Below are 23,147 nucleotides of genomic sequence, written 5' to 3'. Positions count from 1 at the left end.
ATCTTTATTTAGACAGTGACTACATGGGCAAAATATATACTTGAATAAAGAACATTAACTGCCCATTTCAATGGGAATATAATTATGGCTATAACTAGGCTGTCCCCAATCCTCCATTTCTTCTTTTTAAAGCATTCTTTGATGCATTTGTTAGTGTTCCTCAGATCATTATCATGTTGGCCACATATTCATCACACACACTTTGATATGATGCAGAATGTATAGTTGACTTAATGACTTTGAACTGTAAAGGTTCTGTAGCAGCAAAGCAACCCTAATCCATAACATGCCCCCCCACCAAGCTATACAGGTTCTCCTGAAATACTGTCTTCCATTTGAGGCAGACATGTCTACCGTTATTGTGATTAAACAGTCTTTTATTGATCAGCCTTCAGCTGATTCCAGACGGCCTGGTTTCTGCCTATATGTCCAATGACAAGCTGTAATTGTGCTCTAATTCACCAGCAGCATTCATGCAGATTGACTTGGTACAATCTCTTTCTGATTGCAGATGCATGCACTTTTACGTCAAATGTTGCAAGAGTTACCTCAACAATAGGTAATAAAATGTTGGGGTTCTTGGAAACCTTATTTAACATCTAATGATTAGCTCAAGGGTTGAATTTGCTAGGTTGAATACTCCTTGACAAATTAGAAGTTGTTTGAAATCTATGCCACAGGCAGATTATTTTCCTTACAGTAGAAAGATTGATAATAAATGATTTAGCATTCTTTTTAAATCCTGTGTCAAATTCATAGGCACCCATACTGTTCTTTCTGAGAGCCTTAGAGAGCACTGTTGATCTTGGAATAATGACACCTCTCATTACACATAGCAAAGAGAACACCAAAACCTAGACAATTTCAAGTTTTAAAAGAAAACAGATTACTTCAGCATAATCTTTAAATAGGTTAAAATAATGGAAAAAGTCAACAATTTCCATAAATTTTACTTAATTTTTTTTACCTGACTATAGTAGTGTTTTATAATGGTATTTTCTACAGAGATAGCTAAGAATGTTTTTGCTATTCTGCATAGAAAGCAGTAATAATAAATAATAAAGTCACATAAAAAGGGGCATGTGTTTATTTATTGCAAATGTCAAGACAGTGACATACACGGGAGACATTCTGCTTACTAAGGGCAGAGCAAAGTAACAGGGACGAGAAGCTCTGGTACACACATCACAAGTGGGCATGTGGGATAGTTCCGGTATACATTACTGAATGGAAAGGCAGGAAGTCATTCTGCAATTTACTCCAAAGTTAAATGTGAGTGTAAAAGACAGGATAACTTGCTGTAAACTAATACCGAGGAAAATTGCATCTAATAATGTTTTGTTGGATGCATCTGACTCTTGCAAAGGCTAAACAAAAAAATATATTTCTTACAGGAAAAGACCTTCTCATAGCTAAAGAAACACATTCAGTTTTTATTAAGCTGGTATCAATTTATTAACTGTAGGGTATAATGGGTATTTGCAAGTAAAAGTGGTTGTAACCCTAAAAAAAATGATCCTGTTCCTTTAAAGCATGATAAACTGCATAGTGCTTCTGTGGTGCCATTTGTCCCATTCAATGCTGTAAAATACCTGGTTGATTCTGCCTGTTTCAGTGCCCCCCTATGTGTGCTGATCATGGTAACCATGGCTGCTGATCCATGATACTAAGGTCAATTTACACGCCAGCGTCATCCGTCTGTGTTCAGAGTCTGAGCCTCTCCCCCTTCCTCCCTGCCTGTCAGTTCCTAGTGTGTGAGCCAATCTCGTCCCTGCCCCTCTCCTCCCCCCCCGCCATTATTCCATGTGGCTGTAAAGTCACTAAGCACAATTACTGGCATCCCCTCTGTTATAACAATCTATACATTAGAGTATTTGTGTTTTTTTAAATTATGAAAATAAATACCGTATTTATTGGCATATAACATGCACTTTTTTCACCTAAAAAAAGAGGGTAAACAGTGCCTGTGTGTTATACGCTGATATACTTGCAATGAAATTGACAGTGCAAATGGTACTGATGTGCAGCTTTAAAATCGCGCTGAAGTAGCGCGATTTAAAAGCTGCACCAGTGTGAACCAGGGCTAAATCGCACCAGTGTGAACCTGGGCTTAAACTTTAAAACAAAGGTGGCAATTGTGACTAATTCTGTACTGTAAATAAATGTAAGACAATATTTACTAAAGAATACCTGGAACCCCACCACTAATTTCAGTGTGCCATTCTGTTTTTAGAGACATACAGCTAGTGGGAAAGGTAATACTTAAAACATTTCTAAATAACTAAAGTACTATATAAACCATGATGAGATATAGCAATGCTTTTAATCTAGATTCATAGCTTTTTTTTTTACAGAAAACATGTATTGGATGACAATTGCAAAATCCTCTTTACTGGTGTATAAATCAGACAATTCAGACTTTAATAATTAATTTAGATTAAAAGGCTGAAAGCAGCAGCTACATTTTTAGAAAATGGGCAAATGAAAATTATTAGGTCACTGAGAATTGCACTTAACACCAGTGGAACATGTACTTTCAGTTATACAAAGACACTTACACTGGTACACAAAAACATGAAATGAAAGTTCCTTAGTAAAAAATGCTGTATTTGAACTTTATAACATAATATACACAAGTCATATTATAGAGTACATATTGGAAGACTTGCACCAGGCAACATATAGGGAGCTGATTTTTTTCAGAGAGTAGCACAGTAAAATATACACACTTTTTCATTCATAAAATACATAACCTAGCAGAGGGGTAGAGCCCCGCAACATCTATGCTCATGTATGGGGTGATCTTTTGAATGTCCAGACATACCATGGATCTCTGACAGGTCTATGATTTGGTTTCAAGATGGGGGCAGAGATGCGGATGGAGAACTTCACCTGCAAGGAAGACAATGCTGGACTCCATGGACTAGGATGTATTTTTTTCATACAGGGTCAAGTGTTGGGGGATTGAAAATTTCATTTTAGGTATATGGGGAAAGCCCTTCTTTCACTTTTACTGTGCTAAGATCATATGAAATGAAGGAAAAGTAGAATAACTCACCCAGTCTTTAGACTGACAAGGGCATCCTGAACTCCTTTCTGGTTAAACTTCACCATATACTGATGCATTTCAGGGTAATTATTTCTAATATTTCTTTCGGTGCTTCCATTAGGGACTGTACCAAACCGAAATGGGGGTGAATATTCATATGATCTTTGAAACTAAAGTCAAAGAAAAAGAGAAAAATACTGTAATAGAAACATTTTATGCGTAATCATCAGCTACATAACACAATTATGGCCACAGCAATTTGTTAACAAAAATGATTTTCAGCGTGGTTCTAATTATAAGCAACTAAATGTGTTCACAGCTAGATAGGTTAATAAATATTGTTTTTGCATGTGGTTTCATACGAAAGTATAGTATCCAATGCTGAACAGGGTAATTATGTATTGATCTAAAAATCTAAAGCAGCCAGTCATTACAAAAGTGCTAAAATACTGTACATATTAAATGCTTCCTATTCTCATTTTATAAATGTGATTACCTATTCTCATAAGATGTGCCAGTGAAAACCTTATAAGGTAAATCTTTGATTGTTTATGTAATTTTGAATTGGTATCACTTAAGCCAGGAAAAATAATCTGTTAATTGTAAAAATAAGTAATGGATACTCTTCAAGTCATAGTAAATCAGCTGACGATCTCAGACATTTAAGTGTAAAAGTGTAAAAGAATGCTGAGCTGATATGTTACAAGCAGGGTGAGGAGAATGGTGCTGACTGTGTATGTGTTTCAAGTTATACTAAGGAGGAATGGGATTGCTGTGGATAAAAACACTGCTGTGGGATGGTAAGGTTTTAGTGTGTATAGTAAAATACTGTAGGGGTGGGTTAAAATAATGCTGATGCTTCAAACAGAACTTAAAATCTGCCTGGCCATGTTTATTCATCACTGCTGCCTGTGTTACAATGTAATATACAACAATAAATTAATTGGCCTGGCTATTATAGGCCAGCAAAACCCTTTAGGTTGTTCCAGCACACCCTCGTGCAGTTGCCCTTTCCAACACACAACACCTACTACAGGTGGGGCAAAGGGTGTGGCCACTGCTTAACCCCCTGCATACTGCTAGAAAGACCTTCTGCTGCCACCCACCTATCCTAAAGAGATGCTACAGTCTAGTTGGCAGATAATTCCCATCCATAACTCTGCCCTTGCTACATGGGTTACTGTCAGGATCACTTAGAGCTCCTGCTCCTCATTCCAGCATCTGGGTTTTGGCTATGGCACTCTCATTGTCTGTCTTTCCACCTGCAGGCTGATTAATGTGATCAGTCTCTGGGTGGAAACCAAGCCTGTTATAAGCCAACTCAAACCTCATTTGGGTGTTTGTGATAGAGAGTGATACGTGTGTTGTTCTTGATCAAGCTCCCTGTCTGTCTGCCCTGCTTTGCTAGTTTGGATTCCCCTGTGTATGACTTTGGACCAGATTAATCTTTGAACTCAGCCCGCCTTTTACCTGAACTGTCACAGAACCACAAAAAGGGGGAAGGGGGGGGGACTTTAAATGAGAGATGTATACCAAAAAGCAGTCATTGCAAAGTTGCAAAGAACATTTTTACTGTACCTTGTGAAGTCATGTACAGCATACTCAATGACAAAAAGTGCATACACAAGAATGCTAAAAACCACATATACATGTTAATGCCATGGTACTTAGGTATATCATAGGGTGAATGCAAGTCCTACAAACATAGGCCACTGAAGGGCTGAAAGGTATTTAAAAGTCTTGAGTGGAACATTGTAAAAAAAAAAACATATAAAATCATCGGTATGGACATCATGCATCTACGCGTTTTGTTGGGGTATAACAACTCTTCAGGGACGAATGCAATGGTTATCACAAAGAGACATAACCAGATGGTATAGTATTGTAGCTAAATAATAAGGGTAAGTAATGGGTATAAGGGAAAGAATGGGCATACCTATATATACTTACGTCAACTGCGTAGATGTGAACAGAGGATCGGAGCTGCTTGAGATGTCTGGCATGGGAGCTGAGGTAGAGACACATGGGCAGACCGGGAGAACTGTGGATTCCCCAAAGACAATGTGCAAGTAAAGGTGACAGTGAGCTAACTGTGAGCTTCTGTGGATTAAAACCAGTAGTACATATTGAGTGTATAATATTATTGATGAGAAGTGTGAAAAACCCATACACCAGGTCAGATGAAGGGAAAAAATTTGCATAAATGAAAGCGCAAATTTCCTTAAAAAACATCCGAGTATGCAAAAGTAGGAAAAGAAAGAAACACATCCTAGGTGAGATGATGTAGAAACCAAAACGGAAAGAAAGACTTAGTGCTAAGAATATAGGTAGAACCTGTGGTGATTTACCTTGTTTGTTCACATGGAACTGGGAAGCAAAATCACAAGTGAATGCTTGCATGTAAGGTGCTGCCAGGAAGACACACAGACACCAAATGAAGCGAGTCAAATGCTCCCATCTGATACAATGTGTCCCGCCCACATCACGTCAACTTAGATGGAAAGAAAAACTTGCTCATGCAGTGCGACATCAAAAGATGTCGCACACACACCGAGCGGTAACGTGGCTCCAGTGTTCTGAGGAGCAAACCCTCCCAAGCCACCACCTCCATCCACCACGAACGGGAAGGAAGGGAACAGGGGAAGAGGGAGGGGCGCCAAAATTGCATCGCAGCTCCCAGGGGACAGACAGCCAAGCAGCCCAAATCCCTGCACACACTAAACAGACCCTACCATATGGAACAGGGTGCTGGGAATGGGAGATGATGAAATTAAATTAAAAAAAATATGTTGGTATGTCATGAGAATCCAGAAAATATAATGTATGATAAAAACCATGATCAGGTCTATCATGGATTGCAAAAATGCAATTGAAAGATAATTTGCAGACTGCTAAATGGTCAAATACACCTCTCCATCCCTATATGAATATACAACGAACAGTTTGGGACTTTATATGAGACACATGCACCCATGCGACTCCATCCCTATATATAAACACAAAAAGGGGGGTTTTGGGACTTTAAAGGAGAGATGTATACCAAAAAGCAGTCATTGCAAAGAACATTTTTACTGTATCTTGTGAAGTCATGTACAGCATACTCAATGACAAAAAGTGCATACACAAGATTGTATAAATGCAAGGCATGCTAAAAACCACATATACATGTTGATGCCATGGTACTATATGGGCATCGTGCATTTATGTATCCTGACTCATTTTGTTGGGGTATACCAATGCTTCAGGGGTGAATGCAATGGTGATCTAATAAGAGACATAACCAGATTGTATAGTATTGTCATAGGACCACGTTATCTGTCTGCTAACTGCAAGAATCTCTTTACTTTGCTCAGTTCGCATCTGCCCTGGAGTGGTGGCCAGGCACTATAGCATTGTGTATAAGTCCTGGGGGCAACCGAGTACCAGTGGGCCTGCTTGCTTTATGGGAAGGGGGGCTGCTATAGGTGAAGCACACAATAGCCAGCTATAGTGTCTGACCACCTGCGTTGGGGTAGACATGACATTATCACAAGCCTTTAACCAACAAAAAAAATTCTGTGAAGATGGACTCTACACAGGCTTGCTTATTTGCTGAGGAAATTTGCAAACTGACACACCAAGTCCAGGAAGGTCTGTGCATGTAAATGCACCTCCAACAGTAACGCAGGAGCCAGAGCCCAAAGTTAACACGCTTGATCATTTTTCTGGTGACCCCCATGTGTTTTCCATGTTTTCTTTAAAAATAGTTGTATACTATACTTTAAGCTTAAGCTACACTCCTCAGATTCTGAAGCACAGCGGGTTAACCTGATTATTACATGATTGCAGGCGGATCCCTAGTCTTGGGCGCTTAGCCTCCCCGCAGATGACCCAGCCAGAGGGTCAGTTGAAGCTTTTTTTCAAGGTCTTAGGTTTGCTGTATGATGGCCCTGACCATGCCCATTCAGCTGAAGCTAACCTTAGGTCATTACGTCGGGATAAACGCACCGCTGAACAATACTGTTCCAATTTCTGCCGCTGTGCACCTGACTCAGGGTGGAATGGATGGACCCAGCTCTAAGAAGCCAGTTCAGGTTAGGCTTATCAGACTCCATCAAAGAGTCTGATAAGGCAAAGTCATTAAATGAAGCCATGCAAGTAGCCATCTGTATAGACAGGCATTTACGGGAAAGGCATACAGAGAGGTTTGTTTCTTTGCCCCCCAGTACGCCTCCTACTTCTTATTCTTCATCAACCCTTCCTGATCTCTTTCAACCTCTCCTAGAAGATGAGCCCATGCAAATTGGCGCTACCCATTTATCCTCTGGGGAAAAGGCTAGAAGATCTCTGGGACTCTGCTTATACTGTGGCAACCACGTCCACTTTGTTGCTAGCTGCCCTAACAAGCAGAGAAACGCTAAGAATATCATCCAGGTGGGGTCGCTTCTATAGACTATACTGTGTCAGTTTCCCTCAGAGATAAACTATTTGTTCCTGCATAACTTAGCTCTACCAAGTTTTTTCATCACCTTTCAGCTTTCATAGATTCTGGTGCTGCTAGCAACTCCATTGATGGGACCTAGCACATCATCTACAGATGCCTGTGACTAAGGTGCACAGACCCTTTTCAGTCTTAGCTGTTGATAACTCTCCCTTGTCCATGGGCCTGGTCGCCTTGTGCACTGTACCTGCCCTGACCATTGGGGAATTTCATAGGGAGACAATTATCTTCTACTCAATCTCATCTCCTGCCTATCCCCTCATCTTAGGGTATTCCCTGGCTTAAACTTCATAACCCGCACATAGACTGGGCTACAGAGGAGATTCGGTCCTGGTCCCAGACCTGCATCCAGAACTGCATTAAAACTGCTGGCCGGTTGCCCATTTCTAACTCATGTGGCCAGTATCAGTCATGTGCCTTTATTACAGTCCTATTTGGATCCTGATCATGACAATGTTTCCAAGTGTGACTCCAGTTTGCATAACCATGTGCCTTTATATGACTCTGTTATAACAAAAGACGCTGACAAGTCTATTGAATTCACTACAGGCCACCTCTCCTGCCAACTACCACAGCCTGAATCTTCTCCTCCCAGAAGCCAAACTTATCTTCTGTCTTGCAGCCTTGAGCCCTGTTTAGGAACAACCTCTAAGTCCTCAGAAGTCAAGCCCCCTGGATTACCCCTACCTTTGCCTGTCGCTAAACTCCCTTGGATGCACAGCCAGGCAAACTTGTCCACAAGTTCCACAGTCACTACACCTGGCAATGCAATTCAGGTGGTCGCTGTACCTGGCAATGCGATTCAGGTAGTTGGTACACCTGGCGATGCGATTCATTCGGCTTCTGCACCAGTTATACCAGTCCAGCCCATGCCCATTGAGCCTCCTGCTTTTCTTATTCAGGACTTTCTGTAACCTGGCCTCACCCTACTTCTACTACATCCATTCAAACCTGTCTAAGAAGTTCAATCCATCCTTTGGATAGACTACCCTATTTGGCCCGGTGGGGCTTTCGATCTTTTTTTCAGGGCTCTTTGCATTCCACTTGTGTTTCAGCTATCTGGCTTGACTCCTGTGACATGTCACCTGATAACCAACCTGACCTCATGGATCCACTGACCTCTACCCAGTCTGATGGTCCTGTACTGGATGTCAAACTTGTCTTCAAGGTTCCCGGGGACCCCTCCTCGGGGGGGTAATATGTGCTCTTGCTCCTCATTCCAGCACTCGGGTTTTGGCTATGGCAATCTCCTTGTCTTTGTTTCCACCTGCAGGCTGATTAATGTGATCAGTCTCTGGGTGGAAACCAAGCCTGTTATAAGCCAGCTCAAACCTCATTTGGATGTTTGTGATAGACAGTAATACATGTGTTGTTCCTGATCAAGCTCCCTGTCTGTTAGCCCTGCTTTGCTAGTTTGGATTTCCCTGTGTATGACTTTGGACCAGATTATTGGACTATTATTTGAACTCAGCCTGTTTTTTACCTGGACTGTCATAGAACCACGTTATCTGTCTGTTAACCAAGAGTATCTCTTTGCTTTTCTCAGTTCGCATCTGCCCTGGTGTGGTGGCCAAGCACTATAGCATTGTGTATATGTCCTGGGGGCAACCGAGTACTGGTAGGCCTGCTGGCCTTTGGGAAAGGGGGTTGTTATAGGTGAAGCATACAGTAGTCAGCTATAGTGTCTGACCACCTGCGTTGGGGTAGACATGACAGTTACCAAATAGTGGGGTCTAGAGAGCTCATCTGCATTTTCTTTAGAACCTGCCCAATGTTGAATCTTGAAGGAGAATGTAGCCAGGCACTGGCTAGTCTGCTTATGTCATCATGGGACAGTCTTTAACAGGGGCTGCCTTGAGTTTGTTTCCCTCTAGTGTTCATCCTGGATATTGTAACATAATTTCCTGGAAGCAGACAGAGAGACCATTACTGAAAGCAGGAGATTTTGGCACATGTGGTCCAGAGAGCCAGGATTTCAATGGAGCCAGTGTTGCTGCAGACTACAACTTCCAGCTGGCTGGAGAGAGAAGGATGCTAGGTGAGGACATAAATAGCCTTGTCTGGGGAGTAGCTTTCTTTTGGGGCCACGGCCTTGAGCTGAGAGCAGGGACCTGGCTACTCTGGGGAATGCAAGCAGGCACTGCGGGCTGGACGGCGTGGAGAATCTTCAGCAAGTGAGCCATACACCTGCGGGCAGATCCATCAATGCCAACTCCCTGTTGGCTAAGTGACTGTCGGAGTCACTCTCATCCTCACCATTACAGACCCAGCTGAATCCCAGCATCGCCAGGTGCACAGCCAGGCACCCTTCACTGGTTGCAGATTCTTCAAGAGCCTGTTCCAGGACATCCTATTCCCTTGAGCCATGGTATCATGGGGATTGGTGAGCAGGCAGAAGCCCACCCTGTATACACCCTACCAAAGACATTGCATGCAGACACCTTTTATCTCATCTTTTCACACAAAAGCCTCTAACAGGAAACTTTGCATATGCCATCCACTATTGCTGGTCGCCATTGCACAGCAATCTCTTTGGGCCCTTGTTGAGCTAGCTGAAGATTCTAAACCTCTACACTACAAGGTCTTTTCTACTACCCCCCCCCCTCCACATGAAAGACTCAATTCCTAATATCTGTGCTCATTAAGAGGAACTCTTATGCAGTGTACACATGATCAGAAATGCTGCCAGCAAAACTCAGATGAGAGCTTTTTGTCGCAAAATGCGACCGTGTGTATGCTCCATCGGTCTTTTGCCGGCGGAATTCCAGCCAGCAAAAGATTGGAAGCATGCTCTGTATTTTTTGGTCAGGGAAAGTTCCTATCCGAAAATACAACCGTCTGTATGCAATTCGGACGTGCAAAAAATCACGCATGCTCAGAATCAAGTACAAGGTAAAGTTCTGGTAAAACGAGCGTTCGTAATGGAGATAGTACATTTGTCACTCTGTCAATTTTTGGATCGTTTAATGCAGCGCATTCTTTTGTTCTTTATAATGCTAGAAGAATGAATTTGTTTTGCTGCTGATATTCACACAGAGTTCTCACAAACGTATTTCTTTATTATTTCTCGTGATCGTCTGAATAATCTTTTTTGTTTTTAAAGCCAGATCTCCATAATAATGTTTAGAATTATTTTTATTTTATTTTAATTTTATTTTAATTCATTTTTAATCTTTCATTTTAATCAAGATCTCCTGTTTTTTTTATTATTTTTAAATTATTTTCTAGTGATCTCCATTTTTTTTTGTTTTTTTTTTGTGTGTCAAGTTTCCACAACAACATTATTATCTTGTATTTTTAAATCTCAAGGAGGTTGGTTATTGTTCCTTGTTAATTTGACATGGTATTTTTAAATTTGTACCTGCCTACTCACAAACTGTCCTATTTGAAGAAAAACACACAGGCAAGTATTTTCATATAAAAAAATCTACATTTATTCTGGTTCATAACAAAATAAAGAGGAAGGCAACACTGGAGAAACTGCTTGAATTTGCAAAGCCTTTGTACCCCAGGGCACACATCAACTGTTATGTAACTAAAACTCGGTAGCCTGAGAAGTCCTTATAATAGGGAGCACAATCTGGTCCAGGACTCCCAGAGATCATGAACAGCAGCAGATGACATATATGTCCCCAGGCTGTGGTACTACCACAGCCTGCATCTTCTGTCAGACCAGACTGTGGAGGCTGTGGCTCTGGAGGTGGACTTTTGGCAGGAAGAGGAGGAGGAGGATGGGCGAGCGCACATAAGTGCATGTTCTCACTAATTTGGCCCCTCAACCCCTTCCAAAGGGACTGAAAAATAAGATTCTCACACATGAAGCATTGGCCCTCCTCCATTTGCTGCAATTTTGCAGCTACATAGCAGCCATAGGCCTCTTCAGCGTCAGGGGTGTTTTCAGGGCCGCATTAGCCTCCTTAATGGGGCCCAGTACTGCCTCCTCCAGATTACTCCCCTTCCTGACCCTTTTTGTTGTGAGGTGGAGGGGAGGCACCTGGGATTGGGTGAGGCTACCGGGCATAGCCACCTCCTGGCTGACACTTACCCCCACCTCCTGGCTGACACTTACCCCCGCCTCATCCTGGCTGCCACATTCCAGAGCCTCATCCTGGCTGAAGTGTTCCTGTGTATGAAAAAGGGACATAGTTGTAGTTTTATATTATTATTTATATTATTATTATATAATAGTTTTTGGACAATAAATATGTTCAAAAATAATATACCTGGCTCCAGCTGGGCTCCTCAACTTCTTCCAGGATGGAAGGGCCAGGTTGGTCCTCGGAAGCCTCAGCTGGGGTTGAGGGAAGGGTGGATGGAAGTGTAGAAAGTGATTCCCTGGCTTCAATCTGGTCTTCCATGTGTACATACACATCCTTTGCTGCTGCTCCTGATCTCATGGAAGCCTGGACCTTATTAAGCTACTTCCTATACGTGCTTCTCAAGCTATCAATTTTCTTATCCACAAACTCGATCTCTGCATCAGGGACCTGCGACTTCACAAATTGCAGCAGTTTCTCCAGCGATGCCTTCCTAGCTGGTTTATTTTGATATAAGGGATTTTTAACCTCCCACAAATATCTCATATCCCTGTATCTGTCTATGAACTGGCCCATGAATTCAGGGTCTTTAAATTGTTTCATATTTGCTGCAAGACAAAACACAAGACAAAAACATTAATATCAGGCTAAACTCTCCTAATCTTATCCCAATATAGGCCTCAATCTCGAAACAGTATAGGCCACTGATTTCCCAAGTTAAAATGTTACCTTCGTTCTAACGTTTGGCGCTTTCTCCACTCACAGATCATACGTACGGCACACACGTATTAGCTTTATATACACTAAGCATGCGTGAAACTCTGCCCGCGTCACCCGCCCCTGAAGTTCTTTCTCAAATATTCCCCGCCCCTTCTCTTTCGACACAGTGGGAGAGGAACATGGCGGAGACACAGCAGGTGCGTGATAATAGCAGTAACGAGGAGGAGGAAAGCCCGAAGCCCGAAATGTCCCGATCCCGCAGGGGATTTAAGGCCTCAAATATGGCCTTTGTAGAGATGGTGGACATCTTGAAGAGGACCAACTATGACGGGAAGTATAAACTCAAACTCAAATGTGAGAAAGGCCAAGATCATGACTAAAGTTGTGAAGAGTCTGCACAGAAATTTTGGGGTACAGTGATCCAAGGATCAATTGAGGAAACACTGGTCAGACCTGAAATTGAGGGAGCAGGATCAGTACAGAAGGATCAAGAAAGTGTTTCTAAAAAGTAAGTAGTTGTCCTGTATTCCGATTATTATTACTTGAATGCTGCTCCATGTGCTTTTCTTTACTGTTGTACAGTTTAAAATGGCTACTTTCATGGGCACAGTAATCGGTTGTACTACACATCGTTCGTTTGCCAACTGAATACGATGTTTTGGGCAGATACAGGGTTAACTACATTTGGTCATGCTAATTTGTATTAAAAGAAGTTTAGGACATTGCTGTCTAGATGTGTTTGAAAATAGAAAGTATTGCAAACTTGAATTCCGTGTAATGTAAGGAGAGGACACTCAGCAGCTGTTTACATATCTGGATTCATGAGCACTAGTGTGGGACACAAGAACAAACTTTTTAGGGTGTCCCACACAGGTACTCCAGTGGATACTTGGGGTGTCTCCATGTGTGAAACCTGTCCAAAAAAGGTAAGTATTCCGGCTTTGGTAAGTGAAAAAATCATGTCTTCAGCTTGGAACTCTGCCAAAAAAGACAATTGTACTCCACTTCCAAACAATGTTTCATATTCCTATTTCTGGCCTCAAATATCTGTGTGTTAAGTATACCTTTTGTTTCATTCTCATAGGGGAGAAAAGACTCCGGACGTCTGAGGACACCAGGAAACCCCCACCTCCTGAAGAAGGGGAACAGAGGACACCACAACCTGAGGATGTGGAGGAAGGAGAGGTGGTTTAGATTGTCACAACAGGTGAGTGTCTGACACCACAAATTCAGGTATTAGATGTATGCCTGCATATTTATAATACATGGTGTGTATTTTTCCTTTTAGGTGATGTGCATGTTGTGGAAGAACAATCTACTCATTTCACGACTGACAGTGCACAAAGGCTAATCCAGGACATAATGTTTTTTAGACCTAGGATTTAGACCTAATCAAGCAAAAAAGAAATGACATAGAACAAAAACTGAAGAACATGATTGATGTAATAGGAAAAATCTAAAGAACATCAACATGACACCATTTTCAATTTTTGGGGTCCAATTTTTTTCTATTTTTTTATGCATTTTAAAAGCCAAGTTTTGAATATGCGCACATATGCGTGTGTCAACATGTGCTATCTGCCATCAGGGGATATCAATGTACATGTTTTGTGGGTGCAACCCCTTCCTCGTAACTCAAGTAGGTGAGAGGAAGTGGTTGCACCCCCAAAACACTTCCATTGATCCCCCATGATGGAAGATAGCACATGTTGACATTAGGCATAGGATCAGGAGGGAAATCCCCAGTTTGAATCCCAATTTGTGTGCATTTTCAAAATTTGGCTTTTACAGGGGGACATCACCCCATCTGATGAAGGCAATATCAACACATTTTTGACACTATAATGTCTGATATTGTCTTCAGTTTTTCAATGTTGAACTTTTATGGTTCCTGAGTTGTGTATGTTATGTTTTGAAACATGCCTGTTTATGTACTAAAAAAATATTTTCAAGGTAAAACTTAAAAAAAAAATGTTTTATACTCAACAATGTGTGGCTTCTTCTTTCAATGCTCAATATAATTTTTTGTATTAAGTTGGTGTTTACAGTGACAATGGGTGTTATTTAATAATGGAAAAACCACTTGGCACTACAAAGTGCACTAGGAAAACCTACGAGACAGCTCAAAGAAACACAAGCAGTAAATCAAAATCAAGATTTGATCAGGTCAATTTTTTTTTTAATAACTAAAATAATTACAAATTTGCTGGCATAGCAATGGCCCCCCTACCCATAAAATAATCTACATATTTTTCATGCACTTCACAGACGCTTTGGGGGGGCAAGCCAGGACAGCCAGATTCCAGGGCCCTCAGTGGATTTTCTGGAAGTTCGGCCTCAGGCCCAACTGAGGCAACATAATTCGGAGCATTTCTCTTCAAAAAGTTGTGAAATATGCAGCATGCTAGAACTATGTGGTTAAGTTTGTACTCCGCCATATTAATAGCTGTAAGAAGTAGGCAGAACCAGCTGGCCATTATCCCAAAGGCATTCTCCACGACTCTTCTGGCTCTGGCCAGCCGGTAATTAAAAACCCTCTTCTCTGGGGTGAGGGTCCTCTGGGGGAATGGCCTCATCAGGTGATCACCCAGACCAAATGCTTCATCAGTGATAAAAAACAAATGGGAGTCCTTTCACGTTCTCTTCCGCAGGTGGCAATTCCAAGCCACCACTCTGGATATGTCGGTAGAACTCTGGGCAAAGACTCCACCAACTGACAGTCGGCCATTCTTCCCCACTTCCACATAGAGAAACTCGTATGACGCGGACACCACCATCATCAACACAATACTATGAAACCTCTTATAGTTAAAATAGTATGACCCAGAGTGGGGTGGTGGGATGATGTGGACATTCTTCCCATCGATTGCCCTTCCGCAGTTGGGAAAGTCCCAACGATGAGCAAATTGGGAAGCCACAGTCTGCCATTCCTGTGACGTTGAAGGAAACTGTGGAGTCAAAAAAGAAAAAAAAAATATTAGTACTTTTGCCAACATCAGTATAACATTTATTTTAAGGAGTATTTAAACACAAAAATATAAGGTCCACTTATCAGATTACTCACCCCCTCTGATGGCCCACTGGAAACATTTTGGGGGGGGAGGATTATACATGAGTTTTGGACCCCAAAAAAAGCCTCTGGCACTCTGCCTGAATTTAAGGACAACAATAACATTTGGACACATATTAGGGGGTGTTTAGGGTAAAGCACTACAATGGAGCTGACAAAATACATTGTTAAGTGACTAGGCCAGGTGTATATGGGCCCAGGATAGCATGCTGGGGAGGTTAGTGAAGGCAAATATGCATGAAGGACAAAAAAGGAGCATTAAAAGCTTCCAGCATGCATGAGGACAAAGGCGACATTCACAGCAAATTACAATCATGGTAATTAAGGAATGATGAAAGAAATACAATACATTAGCATATATTAAATACATAGAATGTGATGTTAAAGGAGAAAACTTACCCTAATATAGTCCTTCTACAGGACCTGTATGATGGCAGAACAGGTCTCTGGAATAATGATCCCCAGAGCCTGGGGGAGATCCCTGTAGAGAACTTGAGGTCCTGTAGACTTCTCCCCGTTGCCAAGTACCGAAACGCGGTGACGAGTCTCTGCTCCTGAGTGGTGGCTTGCTGCATGCAGGTGTCCTGCTTTGTAATATAAGGGGACAGCAAAGCCAACAGGCGGTGAAAAGGGGGTCCCTCATCCGGAGAAAATTCCTGAAATCATCAGGGTTATTCTCCTAGATCGCACGCAGCAAAGGCATATGACAGAATTGGTCACACTGGAGCAACCAATTCTTGGTCCATAAACTCCTCTCCACCCTGTTCATGGACTGGGCTTGGGTCAAAGCAAGAACCCTAACACCAAGCCCCCGCGCAGCTTGAACTCTTCGAGCACGTACCCACAACATGGCTTCAAAATGGTCGGCTGGTCAGAATGAACTAACAGAACGCACTGAAGAACAGCAAGGCCTGTGAAGAGCGAGCTGAAAATCAGAAACGCGCAGACAAGAACACACTGAGTGTGTAGGCAAGGCAAGCTTGAATCATCCAATCATCCAAGTTTTTTCGGATGGAAATTCCGATCGTGTGTACACGGCATAACTCAGAATTTGCTTATTGCATTGTTCAAATATTGTGTTCTTATAAATTGTGCCATTTACTTTCTGGGTCCATGGCATCAGGGTTTTAAGGGAGCAGCCTGACACAGAAGGGTAATTTTCTTCCCTTTTATACCTGGGGTCATAGGTTCTTCCAAGGCCTACTGGTTATTACTGTTTGATTTATTGTGATCTTTCTTTGCATTGCATATCTCTTGAATACTTGCTAAGACTAAAGTGTAAGATGTGTGAGGTGTCAGGAGGCATTAAAGGTCAAGGCAACCTTTAGGGACAGTCATTTTCCAGCAGCCCTTATGGGGGGTGGAGCTACAAGAAGATTTGGAAAGCCAGGAACCATCTGGCAACTCTCAGGTTTCCTTATTTGGCCTGGGCCATCCACTGTTTAGTCTAGAGTGACTTCCCAAAAGATAGCTTTGCAAATCCTTCAATGTAAACATTATTGTCAAGAACTATCACTCTGCAGTGCTATAGTCCCTTTCAGCTGATGTCAGCTTTATACTTAAATAAACTATCAGATGTTCTTCCCCACTCGCAACCTGTGACAAAACAGCTCACTGGAAGCATCAGTCTGGTCTAAGGACTATTTCTGACATTTTGGTCCTGCAACATTCCCAACAAAAGGCTTATTTTAGAGTCTGTATGGCTTTTATGCATCTGGACCCAGTTACTCAACATAGCATTTTTTCTTTTAGTTAAATCAGTCAAAGGTGTGGCTATGAGGGCAACATTTGGGACTGGACCATCTATAGTAACCTAAAATGCCCGTAAAGGTTGTAATTGCTTTTTGCTAATGGGTGGGCCAATCCCTAATTGCTTTAAAAGTATGATTTTATCAGGCCTTGTTCAAAGGTGTAACCAAGGTATCCTGCCTCTTATAGACCTATGGTGCATTTCTTTGGGTTTGCTATTAAACATTCTCCTTATATTGAATTGAGGACAGCCTGTCCCCTGGGGAAAGGAGTCTTCCAGTCAGTACTAAATATCACTCTATTGTCTACGCAGCACACTGAGAAGTGTTGATACGGCTTAAGGATCTCATCCATCATTCACTGAAATGTGGGGGAAAAGGTATAGGGACAAGAAGGGTGGGACTTTAAATGAAGCACCGGGCAGCAATTAGATACTTAGATGAATAAAAAGGAATTTTATTGAGGAGCTAGAATAAAATACATGATTCCGGTAACAATGGTACAAAATAACATAAATATACTGATTGAACCATTTAATATAGTCCATGTAAACATATATTGTGATACAATGGTATATACTGAACAACATATTAAAAATGATTATAATCTCTCATAGTAAGACACATTAAATTCTTTGATTCATCAAAAAACAAAAGGGAATATACAGTAATTCATAGGGTAATGCTTGCGGGACCAATGGTCTCACTGGACGGGTCTTGATAGAATTGGTAAGGACATGGCAAACGGTAGCTCTATGCGTTTCGTGGCTTATTGCTACTCGTCAGGAGCAAGCAACGTGTAGTATCTGCAAAAATTGATGTAGAGGTAAGGGGAAGATGGCAAATAGAGAGAAAGACAAGGTTGGGGTGGGATGTCATCCCCAATAACCAAGGCTTACTTGCTGAGGTTTGATGTATTGCCAATATGGTGGTGGGGCCACACAAGCAGTCCGGAAATAACTCTGACCGGGAGCTGAGGTGGAGGGTCCCGCGGACTGGGAAAGGGGCGATACCGTAGGCGGGCACCGCAATCAAGGACATTCTGGAGGTGAAAAAAGCGATGTGTGAATGAGGGGAATGGAAAGGGGAACTGAGGGGGGGAGAGAGAAAGGGGGAACCCAGAGGGAAGGAAGGGGGGGGAAAAGGGGGAGAAGGGAAGGAGGGAAGGGGGTGGGGGGAAGGGGGGGAGAAGGAAATGGATGGGAATTAGGAGGGAAAAAAACAGGAAGAAAGGGGGGAAGGGAGGGTAAGAACAGAGAAGGGGGGGAAAGGGGGAAAGGGGAATGGGTGAGAAGTGAGAGGGTTAAGAGGAGGGTGTAGGGAAGGGAAGAAGAGGTAACTGAATATTGAGTGAAAAGTGAAGAAAAGGGCCAACAATTAGTGAGGTTGATGGAGCAAAAAAGGTGGTGGTAAGTGAAGCAAAAAAAATTACCTGGTGAGGATGAGGAACCCTATTGAGAGGGAACCAAGCAGGATGTGAAAGCCAAAACGTGTGAGAATCTGTGTGAAGGATGCCTCAAGTGCTGAGGCCGCCCAAGGGATGCCCCTCAATAGGCCCGCCGTGGGAGAGTCCACCAATGTCACACCATGTGACGGGGGGAGGAGCACCTGCGCCAGATAGCCAGAACTCCCACAGCGGCATACAGGCAGTTTCCCCATTGTACACGAGTGTGGAAGACACAGCCTGTGTGCACTAAAAACGATGCATGCTCTGAAGCAAGTACGATATGGAAGCTATTGGCTACTGGCTATTGAACTTCCGTTTTTTTCTAGTCCCGTCGTACGTGTTGTACGTCACCGCGTTCTGTACGGTCGGAATTTGGTGTGACCTTGTGTATGCAAGACAGCTTGCGCGGAACTCCGTCATAAAAACCTTCAGAGTTTATTCCGACGGCAAAAAACGGTCGTGTGTACAGGGCATAAGGCTTACTGCCATTTAGCCAGGAACTTGCTTTCCACCATGGAGACTAGAAGGAGTATGTATGAGATTTCCTAGATGGAAATTTTAAAACCTTTGCAGTCCCAACATTATTCTAGACTCTGGTTTCCTGAGCCTTTTGCAAGTGGTCCTTGAAGAGAGGAATAACTAAAAAAATTTTGTTTTGCATGGTCAAGATATGTAGGGAGTAATATCACTCTCCAAGGTTTCCTTTGCAATATATAGCAACCCTCAGGGGTGTCACCTATACAACATTTCAAAGGGCAAAACTCATGTGGAAGACTGTCAAACCTCTCAATTTGCAAAGCACAGATAAGGCAGAAATCAGACAAAATCTCTGCACTTTTTGTCAGCCTCCTTTACAATAATTATGAGGGTTTTAATAAACCTTTTTTTTACAAACCCATCTGTTTTAGGATGGTAAAATGATGTATGCAACTGCTTAATGTTCAACAATTTTCAGAATTCTTTAAATAAGTTCACTTTTGGAACATGTTACACATTCCACCCATTTTTATGGTGGAACATGTTCCATCATCTGCAGCCTCTCCCCCCCCGCCACCCCCTTTCCTGTGACAGTGGGCCAGGGCTCTTCTCCTCTCACCCGCTGTAACTATTTTCAACAGTGCATCTGTGCAGGACTCCCCACATGGCCATGTCCTTCATTCACAGTTTCCTGTGAATGAATGCCTACAAGTACCTTCATCCGTTGAGGCTGAGGGCTTGTAGTTGTCAATGAGCTCCAAGGGCATTGATGAGCAATGCTGTCCTCTTAGAAGGCACCATGAGTTGTTCCACGGCTTTACCCCAAATTTTGTAAATCTGGTTCAACAATTCATGGTGGACTGCAATATGAGGAAACACATTCTCAACTCCACAACTTACTATGTTCCCATTGTTTACCTTCATATTTTCACACACTTTTGTGAGAGTGGGGTCACATAATTGGGCAGTTTCAAGGTTGTCTCAAGAGACCTCTAGCTCCACCATGCCACACACCTAGGGGCCCCTGGGGACACTTCTTGTTCACCGGCTAAAACTGCTAAGGGAAGAGTTACACTTTCCTCAGTGGTCACCTCTACAGCACTATCATGATTAAAGTGGTTGTAAACCCTTACATTTAACCAGTGAAGTGACTGGCCTGGTGATACACAGGGATGCAATAAATCCTACTACAAAAGTTGTACCTGTTTATCTGCAGTCTTCTCTAAATCTACATCCATTCATCTACATTAGTCCAAAATTTAAAAAGATTGAGCTGTCAGAAAATAGGAGGCGGAGAGCTGAAATTGCACAGCTCTCAGAGCTCAGTGAGGAGAGCTCTGAGAGCTGATTGGAGGGAAGGGAAACACCCCCTTCACATAGCACAGGAGAACAGAGCTAAGGGTGTCAATCACAGGCTGTGTGCTGGAGATCCCTCCCCTGTAACTTTTTTTCTCTTTGTGTCAGGAAAACATGTCAGAAGTGACTCATGCAGATAGCAAAGGTACTGGGCAGCAGACAGAACAGTGCAACAAGTGATAGGAACCCAGCTATTTAACAGAATGCAGTTCTGCAACTAGTTTATAAGGTTATCAATGCTGTGGGGTACTCCTTACAGTCACTTGTTACTCCTGGGTGGAACTGGATCAGTTGTTCAGAGTCCATGAGCTGAGTATGGACTAAGGTAACCAGACTCCTGGAGTCTAGTAGAGCATGCAAGCTTTTCCTACTTATCTTTATACAGTTTGGCATGTCAGGATCAGTGACCAGAGCAGGACATGCAAACAAGGACAACTACTGGACTAGGGCACACACCTTAGGCAAAGGAGTCACAGGGCATTTGTTGACAAGATGATCCCACTTACTGCACCACTACTGGGAAGCATGTGTGTTCTGCTGGGCAATTTTTTAACTGGTGGCTACTAGAGATGGGACGAACACTCCCCAATTTGGTTCATGCCAGAACTCTCGAACATCACAAAACTTCGGACCTGAATGACGAACCCCACTGAAGTCTTTGAAATCTTATATGCAAATTATTGCCCATAAAAAGGGTATGGCGGACCAGCAACTGCCCTGGGGACATGTGCCAATGCAAAAAAAATGTTAAAAAAAGATTGTTTTTAAAAGGAGCAATGATTTTAGAGATGCCTAAAGTGAAACAATAAAAATGAAAAATTCCTTTAACCACTTGCAGACCAGCCGCCATCGTTATACGGCAGCAGGTCCGCAAGTTCCCGCAAATCGCCATAGGTGTACGGGGGCTCCTTTAAGTAACTGTAGCAGGCTCGCACGTGCCGGCTGCACGGCGGGGGACCCAATGCGGCCACCCGCAATTGTGGGAACAAGAGCCAGAACGGGGATCTGCCAATGTAAACAGACATATCCCTGTTCTGACAGGGAATTTAGAGAGAGATCTGCTGATCCTATCTCTCTCCTCCTCCTGTCAGCCCAGCCCCCATACAGTTAGAAATTCTCCCAGGGAACACACTTAACCCCTTGATCGCCGCCTAGTGTTAATCTCTTCTCTGCCAGTGACATTTATACAGTAATCAGTAGCTATTTTTAGTTCTGATCGCTGTATAAATGTCAATGGTCCCAAAAAAGTGTCTGCAAAAGGTGCGCAAAATTTGGTCCTTGGGTGCCCATGAAATCTATACCAAAAAATGACTAAGATAAAATCAACATCCACAAAGCTAGGCAGCCTAGACAGTCTTGCAAAGATTTGAGATCAAATAACACTTAATCAGTGACATCGGCATCAAGAGCTTAATAGCTGCTGCTAATCCAGGACGGATTCATTTTAACAAATGTTAGCCGGTCAACGGAGTCTGTGGACAGATGCTCCCTTTTATCTGTCACAAAACCTCCAGCAGCACTGAATGCCCATTCAGAAAGCACACTTGATGCAGGGCATCCCAGCAGCTCAATTGCATATTGGGCAAGTTCTGGCCATTGGTCTATTCTCATAACCCAGAAACCCAGTGGACTGTCTACTGGAAAGCTCTCCATGTCTGTTTTTGCACCTAGAAAATCTTTCACCATTTAATGCAGATGCTGCCAATGGGATGTTGAAGCTAGCAGCCCTGGGGGCCAAGGACTAAAACATTTTTTGAAATGCATCAGTGAGGGCCCCCCTTTTCCATCGCTCCTCCTTCGACCAAAAGAAGCCTCAAAACTAGCTTTTCCCATGAGACTGTAACCTACCAGAGTTTGGAAAGGCGTTACATGAACCCCTCTTTAAGATGTTTCAAGATATTTAATCCTGTGCTGCCTTTGCGAGGGCAGGAAGAGTTACGAGACTTTCCCCTTGTAACGGTGGTCAAGGATGGTTGCCAACCAATAATGATCCTCATCCTTGATTCCAGAAATTCTCGGATTCTTTCACAGGCTTTGAAGAATGAGAGAGCCCATGCACCACAAGTTTGTGGAGGCATAAGAAGCAGAGTCCTCCTGGTCACTGAGGATTACAGTATCTGGAACTGCCTCCTCCCAGCCACGTACTACTCCCAAGGATTTTGGGGACAGAAAACCATCTCTTAAGGATAGACATATGTCTTCCTCTGCTTCTATGCCTCAAAAACGGCCAAAATCCTCCTCCTCCACCTCCCTATCCTCTTGTGTGTTCTGTGGCATAGCAAGAATAGTGAGAAAATATTTTGCATATCATCTAGAGAATATGGCACCACATCCCTTAGAAAATTATTAAAACATTTGAAAAGGATAAATGGGATTTTTAAGGTGCAAAATTAGAACAAAATTGTTTTATAAAAGTAGAAATGTATTCAAACAAAAGCAGAGCATATAAAGAATAGGTATTGATAATAAAGTACTAATACATGTGCTGACTGATTTCATCTCTACATGTTTCGCCTTGATACTGACTTCTTCAGGAAATTGATATCAGGCACAAAAAGCACTAGAAATAAACTGAGTTTTGTTGAAAATTAGAACAATCAACAATTATAACAATCACAATAAATGAATAGATACAATTAGAACAAATTGAAAAAATATATTCATCGACTGAAAATAGCATAGCAACCAAGTCATTGATGGTCATAATATTTACCTGTATATTCAAAACTATTTTCATATAAATCGGGGCTCCACAATCATGGG

The 23,147-nt window shown here is 42.4% G+C and overlaps 1 protein-coding gene across 1 annotated transcript in view; it reads right to left on the bottom strand.

Annotated features, from left to right (window-relative positions):
- Positions 1-23,147, bottom strand: part of GRIN2A (glutamate ionotropic receptor NMDA type subunit 2A) — a 1,538,644-nt gene that overhangs the window by 748,072 nt on the left and 767,425 nt on the right. Inside the window, exon 8 of the mRNA XM_073591222.1 lies at positions 3,059-3,219. Coding sequence (XP_073447323.1) covers positions 3,059-3,219 — 161 coding nt within the window. The remainder of the gene's footprint in view (positions 1-3,058; positions 3,220-23,147) is intronic.

This window comes from Aquarana catesbeiana, linkage group LG06 (genome assembly GCF_042186555.1).
Source record: "Aquarana catesbeiana isolate 2022-GZ linkage group LG06, ASM4218655v1, whole genome shotgun sequence".
NCBI classification, from domain to species: Eukaryota; Metazoa; Chordata; class Amphibia; order Anura; family Ranidae; genus Aquarana; species Aquarana catesbeiana.
This window is presented reverse-complemented; position numbering and strand designations above follow the sequence as displayed.